General features: G+C 59.7%; 1 protein-coding gene across 3 annotated transcripts in view; it reads left to right on the top strand.

Moving 5' to 3' along the window:
* Positions 1-4,875: 4,875 nt before the first annotated feature.
* Positions 4,876-13,934, top strand: part of PLEKHM2 (pleckstrin homology and RUN domain containing M2) — a 34,422-nt gene continuing 25,363 nt past the window's right edge. For 2 of the 3 annotated variants that reach the window (XM_081145336.1, XM_081145335.1), the window contains exon 1: positions 4,886-5,038. In XM_081145336.1, the coding sequence (XP_081001462.1) occupies positions 4,979-5,038 (60 nt within the window). In that variant the 5' untranslated portion in view covers positions 4,886-4,978. Of the gene's footprint in view, positions 5,039-13,934 lie in introns of all 3 variants that reach the window. The other variant, XM_081145337.1, reaches the window with a different exon arrangement.

The raw sequence follows: 13,934 nt of genomic DNA, 5'->3' as shown, positions 1-13,934 counted from the left end.
CTCACCTGTAAAATGGGGACTATTGGGGGTTACAGGGATCGATACATGTAAAGTCCATGGGAAATCACTGGCACGTAGTAGGTGCTCATTAGATACCAGCAGGTGTTTGTTGCATTGCTGGAGAGATTTGAGAACGCTGAAGGGACTCTGGAAGTTGGGCCTTTCTAGCAGTCTGGTGCGTGGGAGGGCGGACTCTGCCCCTTGTAGCCAGTCATGAAGGGTCCCAGGCTTCCAGGGCCCCCCCCTTTAGTGTGTGCCTTCCAGGGTTATGTGGGGCATTAGGGTGCAGCTGACACACCAAGGAAAGAGCGTGAGGGTTGCTCCTGGAAGTTTCTATACCAGGCCTGGAGGTGCTGGTCACTTCTCGACCCACCTCCCCCTGGCCGGAACGTGCTCCCGTGACCCTACCCAACTGCCAGGGAGGCCGTGAGGTCTGATCTCGCCCTGCCCGGCAAGATGAGTATAGCTTGGTGGCCGGCTAGCAGCCCCTCACCTTCACCTCCCGCGAGGAGAGGGCCCCGCAGCCCACCCAGGCCCTCAGCTGACCCCAGCCAGCATCCCCCAAGGTGCCTGCTGTCTCCTTCAGGTCCTGGTTGTGACTTTTTAGTCTGCACACAACCGGAGCTACGTTACCTGCTCCCACCCACATACAAGTGTTGGCACAGGGACAGAATAACTGCAGCGGAAATGTTACAGAAGTGCTAAGTTGTCACCTGGGACTGCCTCCCGTTCGCAGCTGTTAGCGTAGTGAGGGACGAGCCGCGCACACCAGTCCCTACCTGTGGGTCTGTCCCTTAGAAAGTTAGCACTAGGATCAGATCAGCCGTGGCCTTGGAGGCCTGAGAAGAGGGAGGGTGTCATTCCAGACGCTGTGACAACCGGAAGCTGTCGGAGGCCTTTCAGCCAGGAGGTTGGAGGATTATCCCAGTTTTCACCAGCCCGTCTTGCCAGCTGGACGGTCATGAGGAAGGAACTGGATGTTCAACATTTTAAAAGTAAAATCGCCTGGATGGAAGCTGCCTTGCCTCGGTTTACTCAGCCCTAGCGCTGTAGATTGCGCTGGTAGGGGCCCGAGGTAAGGTGGGGGGGCCTGGACCTCTGCTGTTAGGTACAACCAGCCCCTCCTGCCTCCGTCTCTCAGACAGGGACCAGCTTCCCCAGCCCGACAGACAAGGAAATACTCCCTCCTCTGGAAACACAGACACGGGGCATCCCCCAAAAATGCATACACACTTCAGCAGCTGACAGCTCAGTTTTGAAAATAAAATGTATTTTAATAAACACTGCCTTTATAATGATAAAAAAATGTGTGTGTGCATTTTGGGGGGGACATCCTGTATATTTGCCTTGAGCTGGGGGGAAAGTCCCTTAAACCATTCCCCACTTTTTCACAGTCCTGTCCAATGACCTTTTAAGGATGTGACAGGGTGAGGTGCCAGATTGTTTTTCTATCTGTTTCCTCTCTGAGGCGTAACATCTTTGGAAAGAAGAAGACCGGTGGGCCGGGCCGTGGTCTCTCTCTGGTCCTGCCTCTGTCCCCAGCTTCTTCCATCATCCAACGCGTCGAGCCTTGGAGGCTTCTGTGAGGACAAAGTTAAATGGGGGGCAGCGGATGGACAACAAAGTCATTTTTCCTGTATCACTGATTTGGAAACTAAAACAGTGATTTGCTCGAGGCCCTGACATGAGTCAGTCGAGGCTTTTGACTCCTGACGCCTCAGAGTCCCGTGCCCTTTTCATGTGATCAGCCAAGTCTTGTGCAATAAACGACTGGGCTTCAATTTCGCGTTTAAGTGGCTCCCATTAACAGGACTGATAGGCGTCCTGGTTCGGGGGTGTTTTTTATTTTTATTTTTATGGGTTCCCTTGTTTTTGACAGGCAAGGTGGATTCCGCATTTGCGCTCTAGGCGTGGGACAGTTGTCAGCCCGCGAGCACCCGCCCGTGGCCGCCTCCCCTTTCCTGCAGAGTGTCATGAGACTAAAATGTGCGTCGCCTCCCGCCCACGCTCATGCCCGCGCCCACCTTAGGAATCCGGGAGGCTGTGGGGCCAGGTGCTCCTCCTGAATGTTGTAAGGAGCTGAATGTGACTATACCCGGTGTGTGCAGGGGAGAGCAAGAAGGCAGCAACGCCACCACCCTCTCACATCCCGGGGACACAGCCAACCGGTACGAAAGCCCGTCGAAGCTGTCACGTGCCCACTCGTGTGACAGGAAGGTGGTGCCCAGCCGAGGCCTTGCTGCTCAGCAGCAGAGTCACAAAGCCAGGTGGTTCCACTGTGGGTCGAGGGGACTCTCCCGAGCCGGGGCTGCATCCGACAGGTGGGGCCTAGGCACCCAGCGTGGGTGCAGCGGGAAGGGAGCCCGGCCGAGCCCGGGACTGGCCGCGCGAGCCGCCTGCCGCCTGCCTGCCAGACACCTCCAGACGCCCGCCGGCTCACTGTCCCCCTGCAAAGTAATGTGTCCTCTGCTCTCAGCCTCTCTCCACCTGCGCAGTCACTGCAGCCTCGGTCCCCACCTGTCCTTCTGCCCCTGCCCAGCTCCGCGAGGCTGCCTCTTATCCCTCTAAACTCGGTACTATCGAGAAAATGCCCTGCGCTCAGAGACTTTGCTTCTTTCCCTAAAGGGTTAGACTAAAGGGGTCACCTCCTGGAATAATTCGAAGAAATGAAAGGGGATCCTTAGCTCAGAAAAGGGTACAAATGGTTTCTGGGCCCCACCTTTTGCTGTGTGATTTTGGGCAAGTTACCCACACCCCTCAATTTATTTTTATTTTTTTTTAAATGAGATTTATTCTTTTTTTTTAAAATATATTTTTATTGATTTCAGAGAGAGGAAAGGAGAGGGAGAGAGAGAGACAGAAACATCAATGATGAGTCATTGATCCAGCCCACAACTGGGCCATGTGCCCTGACCAGGAATCAAACCCCAATCGCCTGGATCCTAGGTCGACACTCAACCACTGAGCCACGCCCAGCAGGGCTCAATTTATTTTTTTTAACTGGAGGCTTTTTATTTTTTAATTTATTTTTATTATTACTTTTTAAATCTCACCCGAGGATATTTTTTCCATTGCTTTTCAGAGAGAGTGGAAGGGAGGGAGAGAGAGAGAGAAACATTGATGTGAGAGAGACATCCAGGGCCGGGGATGGAGCCTGCAACCGAGGTTCACACCCTTGCTGGAATCGAACCCGGGACCCTTCAGTCTGCAGGCTGACGCTCTTACCACTGAACCACACTGGCCAGGGCTTATTTTAATAGTTTATATATTGATTTCAGAGAGAGGAAGGGAGAGGGAGAGAGAAACAGCAATGAGGAGGGGGAATCATCGACTGGCTGCCTCCTGCACGCCCCCTGCTGGGGATCGAGCCCGAAACCCAGGCATGTGCCCTGGACGGGGCTCGAACCTGTCTCGGGGATCACAGGTCCATGCTCCACCGCTGAGCCACGCCGGCCGGGCCTGGCCCTCAGTGTCCCCTGTACAGGAATGTTGCGAGGACCCACGAGACCAATGTAAAGCACTTAGTTGGGTGCGTGGCGCGGGCCAGTGTCCAACACGTCCCCGCCGCCCTCATTCCCACGGACAGCTCTTGCCCTCGATCCCGAGGGGGTGGCAGCAGGCCCAGCTTCCCAAGTACCTGTGTCCCCCCTTTTCCTGACACATACTCTTGTCCCCGGTTCAGTTCAGCAAAACAGAACAAAACAACGGCCGCCTGGGGTCTCTCCTGGGGAAACGGGGGGGGGGGGTCCCTGTAGCATGAGCTGTGGCTCAGTGTTTCGGGGAGGCTGAGGGAGGCGTAACCCCAGCTGAGACGAGGAAACACTAGGGAGCGGAGGCTGAGAATCGGGGTGTCATAAGAGTAAAAAGGGGGGTGATCATGCTGCGTACCTGAAACTAATGTTATTCCAATTACATCCCAGTTTTTTTTAAGTGGAAGAAAAGTGTGAACTGACATTTAAAAAGAGTAATAAGCGGGGACTAAAGGGCGTGCTGGGAATTTGTTTATTTGGGACCAAAGGGCCTGTGAGCTCAGGGGGAGGCTGTGGATTCCCCGAGCAGGTGGCTTTAAGAGACGGTGAATTTGGAGAAGGGGGGGGTTGGGGGGGGCAGTAAGGGGCACTTTTGTGGGGTTCAGGGCTGAGGGGCTCCAGGAAGCTGAAGGTGGGGCCTGGGGTTGGTGGGTCAGTGGGGGTCCCGGGGTCTTGGGGTCAGTGGGAGTCTTGGGGTCCCCAGGGTCTGTGGGCTGAGGGGGGTCTTGGGGTCCCTGGGGTCAGTGAGGTTCCTGGGTTCTAGGTGTCAGTGAGGGTTCTGGGGTCTTGGGGTCAGTGAGGGTCCTGGGGTTTCAGGGTTTGGGGGTCCCGGGGTCAGTGAGTGGCCTGGGGTCTCCAGGGTCTGGGGGTCCTGGGGTTTCGGGGTCAGTAAGGGTCTTGGGGTCAGTGAGGGTCCTGGGGTCTCCAGGGTCTGGGGGTCCCAGGGTCTCTGGGGTCTGGGGGAGCCTTGGGGTCCCTGGGGCCTGTGGGCTGGGTGGGGGTCTCGGGTACCGGGGTCTGGGGGTTCTCAGGCCCCGAGGTCTGGGGTCTGGGGGTGTCGGGCCCCGGGGTCTGGGGTCTCGGGTCTGGGATCTGGGGTTCTCGGGTCCGGGATCGGGGGGTCTCGGGTCCCGGGTCCCGGGGGTCTCGGGTCCCGGGGTCTGGGGGTGTCGGGTCCGGGATCTGGGGTCCCGCCCCGGGATCCGGGGCCCCGCCCCGCCCCGCCCCGCCCCGCCCCCTGACATCAGTTCCGCCGCCGCGCAGCCTCCGTCCGGGGCGCTGGAGCCGGGGCCGCGCTGGGCCCGCGGGCGGAGCGAGGGCCGGGGCGCGGCGAGGGCCGGGGCGCGGGGCGCGGCCCCCCCGGCACGACGGAGCCCCCGCACGGCCGCGCGCAGCGGTTGGCGGCGGCCCCGGGTCCCCGGCGCGGGCGGCGGCGGCGGGGCGGCGACATGGAGCCGCGGGAGGTGAAGGACCGGATCCTGGAGAACATCTCGCTGTCGGTGAAGAAGGTGAGCCCCGCGCCCCCCGCGCCCCCCGCGCCCCCCGCGCCCCCCGCGTCCCCCCCGCCCCCCGGGCCCGCGGTCACCGGCGGGGGCACCGCCCCGCCCGCCCCGGAGGGAGCCCGGCCGGTGCCCGGGGGGGGCACGTGGGCGCCGCGGCCTCCGAGCCGCTTTCAGAGGACTCGGCGGAGGTCGGGGGCCCCGCGGCCCCGGGGGGCCCCCCAAGGTGCAGGAAGGCTCGGGAGGCCCCGGCCCGCAGCACCCCGGGCGTCCCGCCTCCCGGCCCGGGCGCGTCCCCCAGGGCCCAGGGCAGGGCCGACCTCCGCGCCCAGGCCCACAGCCCGGGGCGCCTGCCTCTGGGGGACCCTGCCTGTGGGGGACCCTGCCTGTGGGGGACCCTGCCTGTGGGGGACACTGCCTCCAGGGTCCCTGCCTCCGGGGTCCCTGCCTCCGGGTGACACTGCCTGTGGGGGACCCTGCCTCTGGGGGACCCTGCCTGTGGGGGACCCTGCCTGTGGGGGACCCTGCCTCTGGGGGACCCTGCCTGTGGGTGACACTGCCTGTGGGGGACCCTGCCTCTGGGGGACCCTGCCTCTGGGGGACCCTGCCTGTGGGGGACCCTGCCTCTGGGGGACCCTGCCTGTGGGTGACACTGCCTGTGGGGGACACTGCCTGTGGGGGACCCTGCCTCCAGGGTCCCTGCCTCCGGGGTCCCTGCTTCCGGGTGACACTGCCTGTGGGGGACCCTGCCTCTGGGGGACCCTGCCTCTGGGGGACCCTGCCTGTGGGTGACACTGCCTGTGGGGGACACTGCCTGTGGGGGACCCTGCCTCTGGGGGACACTGCCTGTGGGGGACCCTGCCTCTGGGGGACCCTGCCTCTGGGGGACCCTGCCTCCGGGGGACCCTGCCTCCGGGTGACACTGCCTCTGGGGGACCCTGCCTCTGGGGGACCCTGCCTGTGGGTGACACTGCCTGTGGGGGACACTGCCTGTGGGTGACCCTGCCTCCAGGGTCCCTGCCTCCGGGTGACACTGCCTCTGGGGGACACTGCCTGTGGGTCACCCTTCCTCCGGGGTCCCTGTCTCCCGGGACACTGCCTCTGGGGGACACTGCCTCTGGGGGATCCTGTCTCTGGGGGACACTGCCTCTGGGGGATCCTGTCTCTGGGGGACGCTGCCCCGCGCCCCAGGGAGCCCCCTGAAGGGTCCTGCTCGAGGGTGGCAGCTGGGTGAGAGCCTGAGCACCTGGGGGTTGCATGCTGGGTGGTGACTCCCAGGACCTGGTGACCCACAGGCGCCCCTGCGTGGGGCTCCCAGCCGTAGAGAGCAGGTCCCGTGTCCAGGTAGAAAAAAATATTACCTGTTAAGGGGTACACAGCTGCAGGCCAGGAGGCCAGCTTGTCTGAAAAGGGGTCCCGTCGGAAGGTAGAGTTCGTAGTCGCCAAAAACCAGACTAGAATGGACAGTGACTTCAGGATGTTGTTGGATCCCCCCCCAATGTGAATGCCTCGGTCACCTGATGGTCTCAGAAACTTGGGAGTGGGGGTGACCTGGGGTTGGGGTCGGCTCATCAGTTTATTTCGTCACTTCAACAAACCAAAATGAGGAAAATCAATGAAGCCAATCGCTATATTGAACTCACTCCCCCCCCCTTAAATTCCTCTGAAGTAACACAGCCAAGCAGTTCACCTTCCACAGAGATCAGCGCGGCTTAAACGCAAGTCGATTCAAAATGCGCTTGCAAAACGCCCCCCTAAAAACAGGGCTAACGCTGACGGATGGTTGCAGACACCCAGCCAAACGCAAGTTTTGTGCGTTTTGGTTTTTCCTGGGCCCGCTCACGCCGTGGGGCGCCGTTCTTGCCTGCTCAGGGAATCGCCGCGAAGACGCGCTGCACCTTTCGGTGGTGGCTTCAGGTGTTTTCTCTTCGGGTTTCCAGCAAATAAGTGGGGAAAGCCCGGGGTTGAAAGGCGGTGGACGCGGGCACTGTCGTCGGTGGACACACGGGGCGTTTGAAGGCAGGGATCCCCTGTGTGACTCGGGGGGTGCCTGCTTTTTGGAGCCCTGGTCGCTGGCTGGGTTTGCACAGCGTGTTTTATTGAGCTGTGAGCACGCAGGAGATGCGAGTTGCCCGCCGGAAACCAGAAACCCGTCCCCGGGTGCCCGGCGAGGGAAGGCCTGACCCACCAGCACCCTGGGTGAGGGTGTGGACTCTGGGGGCCCGCTGCCTGGGCCGACTCCTGCCCTGCCGGCGAATAGCCCTGTAATCTTGGGTAGTTCCCTCGCCCCTCCACGCCTCGGTTTCCCCATCTCTACAGCAGGGCTAAAATTAGGGCTGTTTTGCCCTGGCCGGCGTGGGTCAGTGGTTAGCGCTTCGGCCTGCGGACCAAAGGGTCGAGGGTTTGGTTTCCGGTCAAGGGCACGCGCCTGGGCTGCGGGTTTGCCCCCCGCCCCCGTCGGGGTGCGTGCGGGAGGCAGCTTGTCTATCACACCCGGGTTTCTCTCCCTCCCTCCCTCCTTCCCGCCCGCCCTCCCTCCCAATCTCTCTGAAAAGCAATGGGGGAAAATGTCCTCAGGTGAAGATTAAAAAAAAAAAAAAAATCTAAAAACCCCCCCTCTATAGTTCTAAAGATCGATGAAAACAAAATATTTATTTTAAAAAAAATTGGGGTTGTTTTGAAGAGTTCGGGAGGGTTTGTGTGTAGAGTGTTCAGCGCGGTGCTTGACCCCCTCTCGGTAAGTCGTCCTCGGCTGTTGCGGCCGTGGTGACGAAGCGCCGTCGGGGCTTATGAACGACATGCTCCGTGTGTCGCAGTTCCCCGCTTCTAGGCTGCGGGCGGCTGATTTCTCCCCGTGTCCTCGTGTGGGGAGGGGTGTGGGAAGTCCCCCGGGTTTCTTCTATAAGGGCCCCCACCCTCATGACCTGAACGCGTCCCTGAGGCCCGACTCCTAATACCGTCACGTTGGGGGTGGGGATCTCAGCCCGGGAACCCGGGCGGACACTCAGGGTCAGTCTGGAGCATAAGTGGTTGTTGGTTTCTGTTGGTTTGTCACGGAGCCAGCTGCTCACTTTTACAAGATCTGAAGATGGCCGGGTGCCTCGCCACCTAAAGGTGGCGATACAGCCCCGTCGGGGCTGGTCGCTTGCTTCCTTTGCCCACTGTGTCTCAGAGAACTGTCCTCGGGGTCTTGCACCATGAGGTGCGCCTGGTTTCCTGAACCGGAATCTGTTTCTCGTAGGAATCGGTTGGTTCGGTGGCGGCGGCGGGCATTGTGGTCTAGCGGTCTTGGGGGCAGATCTGCCCTAGAACGCCAGTGCCACGTAAATGTGTCGCCCGGCCCTGGGAGAGTGGCTTCCCCTTTTCCTTCCATCCGACCTCTAGCCAAACGGCCTCACTGGTCCTTGTTGCATGAAGAAAATGAGATGTGTATTCCTGCAGGAAAGTGGAAAAGGCCCGTTGTGTGTTGCTGCGTGTGGAGAGGGTAGGTCGGCACTTAGGGGAGTGGAGCGTGCCTGCCCTCCTCACACCCGGCGGGCGCTCACCGCGGGAACGCGTTCACACACGCAGCCCCTCGATCCAGACACAGAACACGGCCCTGGGTGGAGAGTCGTCCTGTGCACCAGAAGGCTGCGGGTTCGATTCCCAGTCCCGCACATACCTAGATTGCAGGTTCAACCCCTGGTCAGGGCGCATGCAGGAGGCAGCCGATCAATGATTCCCTCTCACGTGGGATGTCTTTCTCTCGCTCGCTCGCTCTCCCCCGTCCTCTCTCTAAAAAAAATCAATAAAAACAAATCCTCTGGTGAAGATTGAAAAAAAATACAAAACAAACAAAACCCAGAAGGTAACCACCATCCACTTGGTTCCCCTCTCAGCCACGACACCCCTAAGTGTCACCCATGTCCCCAAGCACTGTTGCCAAGTCCAGCTCTTTGCAGAGCTAGATTCCGTGTTGACCAAGGTGCCGCTCCGGGGAGGTGATCCGGCCGCTGTCCCACCTGGACCGGGGGAGGCTGGGTCCTGATGTGAAGGCAGGATTCCCGGGGTCAGAGAGCGAGAAGAACTGAGCAGTTAGCGCAGGTCAGTGAAAACGGTCACAGCGAAGGCAAGCGGCCTGTGTTCTCGAAGGGGAGAGGGAAGCAGGAACCGCCCAGGGGCCGTGATAAAGCTTCCGTTGCTGATTTGCTCACGGTTCAGGAGAGGTGCCCAAGCCAGGCCGTTGGCATTGTGCATTGGCACATGGTCCTAACAAGGAGCTTCCTCTCCGGGGGCGGGCAGGTGGCAGTTTCCATGGGAGTTTAGTTTGGTTGAGGAGCGTGTCTGTCGCATGTATGCACCGTGTGAGCAAAGGCTTGTCCCGCAAGGAGGAGCCTCTGCCCCCCCCCCGCCACAGTTTGTGTATTGGTTGGAGGGAGGATTTTATTTTACTTACTATTTATTTATTTAAAATATGATTTTATTGATTTCGGAGAGAGGAAGGGAGAGGGAGAGAGAGATGGAAACATCAATGATGAGAGAGAGAGAGACGTTGGTCGGCTACCTCCTGCCACCCCCCCTTCTGGGGACGGAGCCCAAAACCCAGGTATGTGCCCCGACCGGGAGTCAAACCTCGACCTCCCGCTTCATGGGTCGACGCCCAGCCTCTGAGCCACGCCGGCCAGGTCGGAGGGAGAATTTTAAAAATCACCGAGGCAAGGAGAAGCCCTCGGAGGCAGAGGGCTTGACTGAGTCTTGACAAATCGGTAGAATTCAGGAAAGAGAAGAAGCCGGCCCTCACGATAGAAGGAACAGCCTCAGCATCCCCAGGCGGGGGGGGTTCCAGGCGGTCTTCCCAGGACAGCGAGGGGACAGACAGGCTCAGGGGCGCCGAGGGTTCTGCGGGGTGTGGCCGGACAGTGCTCCCGGGAAGCTGCGCGGCCTAGTGGGCGCAAACCCGGGCTCCCCGGGCGCACAGCCCGGCTCCGGAATGGATTCTGGGTTGTCCCTGACCGCGTCGGCCCCGGCAGGTGGACCTCAGGTCGCCTCGGCTGTCAGAACTCACTGGTGGTGGCGTCACGAGAATGAAATGACAGTACCTGGCACATGACAAGGCCTGCAGGTGTCTGTGTGAACTCTGTGTTCCCTCTTGTGCTGTTTCCAAGCAAAGTCTGAACACTACACGTTTCTATTTCTTCAAGCTCAGGGTTTGTTAAGTTTCTTTTTTTTAATTTTGTTATGTTTTTATTGATTAGAGAGAGAGGAAGGGAGAGAGAGAGAAACATCAATGAGAGAGAAACGTCATCGATCGGCTGCCTCCTGCACGCCCCCTGCTGGGGCTCGAACCCACAACCCGGGGCATCTGCCCTGACAGAGAATTGAACCGGTGACCTCTTGGTTCCTGGGTCAACACTCAACCACTGAGCCGCACAGGCCAGGCTGTCAAGCTTCTTTAAAGGCCAGGCGGTAAATACTTTCAGCACCCACGGCCCTTGTCCGCACTGCTCAGCTCTGCCCTGACAGGTAGAGCCGCCTCGGGCAGCCCCCGCGGGCCTGCGAGTGGCTGTGTTCCAGGAAACCTCCATTTACAACAGTCAGACCTCGGTTCCCGGGCCTCTCCCGTCACCCCACAGCCCGTTCGTGCCGACAGCTGTCTGATGGGTCCCTCGTCTCTCGGGCCACAGCAGAGGGATGATGCGTGAGTGTGAGTCAGTTCACCGCTGAACCTCACTCTGCTAATATCTCAGGATGTTGTGCTGTGAATATTTGCGTGGTGGTTTTTTTTTTCTCTTTTATTGCTGCTTGTTATTGTTGTTATTAAATTTTCACTTTTTACAGATGTTCTAGGTCGTTCTAGAACGTCTGTTTCCTTCGGTTACACTTTCATTTACATTGCATGCCCTTTTTGTTGTTAAAGGGTTTATTTATAGCCCTGGCTGGTTTGGCTCAGTGGTTAGAGCGTCGGCCTGCAGACTGAAGCAATGGAAAAAACATCCTCAATTGAGGATTGAAAAAAGAAAGAGAGTAATATCTACAGACACTTTATAGACGGAAGGCAAAGGGCCGGGTTGCTTCTCACTTCCTCTGCCCGGCCTGCGCCCTGCCGTGGGCAGTGGCCATTTCTCTGCGCCTCTCCTCTCTCGCTGCTCAGAGGCTGTCTAGGGAGGGACCTGAGGGACCAAAGGCCCCAACCAGGCAGCACAGCCGTGTTCCCCCGGCCCCATGAGCGACCCCACCCAGGCCCCACTCAGATACCCGTGGGGCCCTGCCCAGTCCATCTGAAGATGGTTCTCCTTTCACAAAATGCTTCTCCAGCTTTAGGTTTCTGTTTGGAGCCTTGTGACACTGTAACCCTGCCCCTCTGTGCCCGTGACCTGCCTCCTGCGTTGGGCCCATCCAGAGCAACAGGCCCTGTCTGGTGACGGACCGGAGGCCGGGCAGAAACTCTTCCGCACTGGGGGTCAGGCACGGACAGATGGCCACCCGGCGGCGGCAGGCCCTGTCATCGGGGTGGGCTACAGCGTCTCCCTGTGGTCACGCTGTGGTCACAGTTCCCACCCAGAGTTTCAGGTGGAGCAGGGATGAGCCCCACAGGTGCCCCCGGAAACTCGTCCAGCTGGGGCCCGTTGTGAAAAGACTTCGCCAGCAAAACTGAAAATGTGTCGCTGGCTGACAGAAGCGTCAGGTGTGGAAACCAGTCTAACAAATGTCGAGTAAGAGGCGGCAAGGCGAGGGCGTGATTTTTCTTGGAAAGAAAGGAGCTGCTGTTGGGAAGGAGGAGGTTGACGTGTGGAGGTGCTGGGGGGCTCTGGGGGGGGTCGTTCTCCCCTCTCGAGTCTTGGGTGCTCATCTCAGGCGTCGGGATTCACCACCGCGGCAAGGTACTGGGGCCGCTGCGGCTGGCGGTGCCCCCGTGCCTGGGGAAGGCAGTGGGGCTTCCCCCCGAGGATGGAAAGCTCCCCCGGCTGGCCTCGCTGCTGCCCAGCCCCAAGTGCAGTGTGGAGTGACCACCTCTGGACCCAGAGCCCTCCTTGGTTTGGGTGACCTTTCCTTTCCAGCTCCATTCTCCTCCTCATTGCTGCTCACTTAAGGTGTGAATGTCCTAGAACGACCTAGAACGCCCTAGAACGTCCTAAAACATCCTAGAATGTCCTAGAACTGCCTGAGGCAGGAGAGCAAGGGCAGTTTCTGGGAGAGTCCATTTGGCCGGAGCTGAAAGGGCAAGTCATTGATCTGTGGGGTTATTAGAACCTCCTGGGGTCCTGGGGGCGGCTCCTCTATCTTGCTGGCAAAGCAGGTGGCCCCGCCACACACTTTCCCCCCCGTTTCATGTGCTTGTAATTTGTCTTTCTGTCCCTTTGCTCGGAGTGTTCACAGACATTGTAGAGATACGTAAGGAAGAAAGTATTCGTTTCCTATCATCTCCCTTCCTCCCTGGGTCGCTGTACTTAGGAGTTGGAACCAAGAGAGTCTAAGAAACCCAGTAACGTGTGGGAACAAGGAAAGGACCGTTGTAGCGTTGAAATCCACAAAAACCTCAAAACTCGGTTTCTGTAAGTTGTCGGCTTCTGTGTACACTTTCACCATAAGTCCTTGGTTTTGGGTCTTGGACCCCTGGGGCAGGAAGTGTCCCCACTCACCCCGAGGAGGGGGAGTACACCAGCGGAGTCCTTACCTTTGACCTGCTGCTTGCACACCTGCTGTTTATGCCCATGTCCCTGGCCAGGCTCGCAGCACCCTTCCAGGTGGGTCGCGGTCCCTGTTTAGCACACGAGGGGGACAAGCTCTGGAGAAGTAACTCGCGCAAGGGCGGAGCCGGACCTGAACCATGCTCCTGGCTCTTGTCCCTCTGCTTCTCTGACCCTTGTCCAGCTCCATGATGTCTGTCCTGAAATTGTAACAGATCCACCCTCCCCATGGGCCAATCTTGTGGGCCAGGCCTCCGCAAAACCACCTGTTTACTGAACAAACATTTGCTGAGTGACCGCGACCCGCTGAGTCTCTTCTAGCCCCGGAATCAGCAGCGCACACGGGCCCGCCGGGGCTTAGGCTCCAGGCGCAGAGGCGGGCGTTGGGCAGGGCTCGGTGGGGTAGGGGTGACCCCGGGCCGCCCAGTGTCCGGTCTGAGTTTGTAACCCGGGGAGTTCTCCTCAAGCTTCCTGGCTACACACATGTTCAGGCCGTGATGGAGGCGGGGATCCCCCGGTGGCCCCCCACCTGCCGTGATTCAGGCCAGGACCCGCTGGCCGTTTCCTCAGCAGCGGGGTGGTGGCGGGTGGGGGAAGCACGCCTGTGGTCACGCAGTGGGTGCAGCAGGAAAGGGGAAGCGAAAGACGGAGGCGCCCAGGCTTCGGAAGACTCATGAAAATGAGGCCTCGAAACCCCCAACCCCACCCCACCCCCACCCGCCGGTGCCAGCCCAACGCTGAGGGGGGGCCCTCAGAAGGCAGTGCGGGGTTCCCGCCTGCTCCTGCTTCCCCCAGCGGCCGGAGCGCGGGGTAGAATCGTGCGCATATGTGCGTGTTTGCGTGTGCACGTGTGTGAGTGTGCACGTGTTCTTCCAGGCCGGTCCCTGGTGTTTGCCTCTTGGCAGAGCCTCCTTCCATGTCCCTCCCCCTCGGAAAGGAGCCCAGGCCCCCGGCTGAGTTCAGAGGCGGAGCGGCCCTGGAACCTGGGGCCCGGACGCTCCCCTTCCGGGAAGGAGAAGCATCGAAACTACGGTGTCAAAGGACCCGAGAGAGCTGTGCCCAAACCAGGCCAGTCCCCGTCCGCTAGCATTGTCCCAGTGCCCCCAGGAAAGCATAGAAAAATGAAATCCAAGCACCCGCCTTTCCCAGCCTTCCTCCCGCATGTCTGTCCCCAGAGCTGCCTGCAAAATGGGAGGCTGCGGGCTCTCCGGCCACAGGGCTGGTGCGCAGGGATTGGG

This window comes from Miniopterus schreibersii (genome assembly GCF_964146895.1).
Source record: "Miniopterus schreibersii genome assembly, chromosome: 8".
NCBI lineage: Eukaryota > Metazoa > Chordata > Mammalia > Chiroptera > Miniopteridae > Miniopterus > Miniopterus schreibersii.
This window is presented reverse-complemented; position numbering and strand designations above follow the sequence as displayed.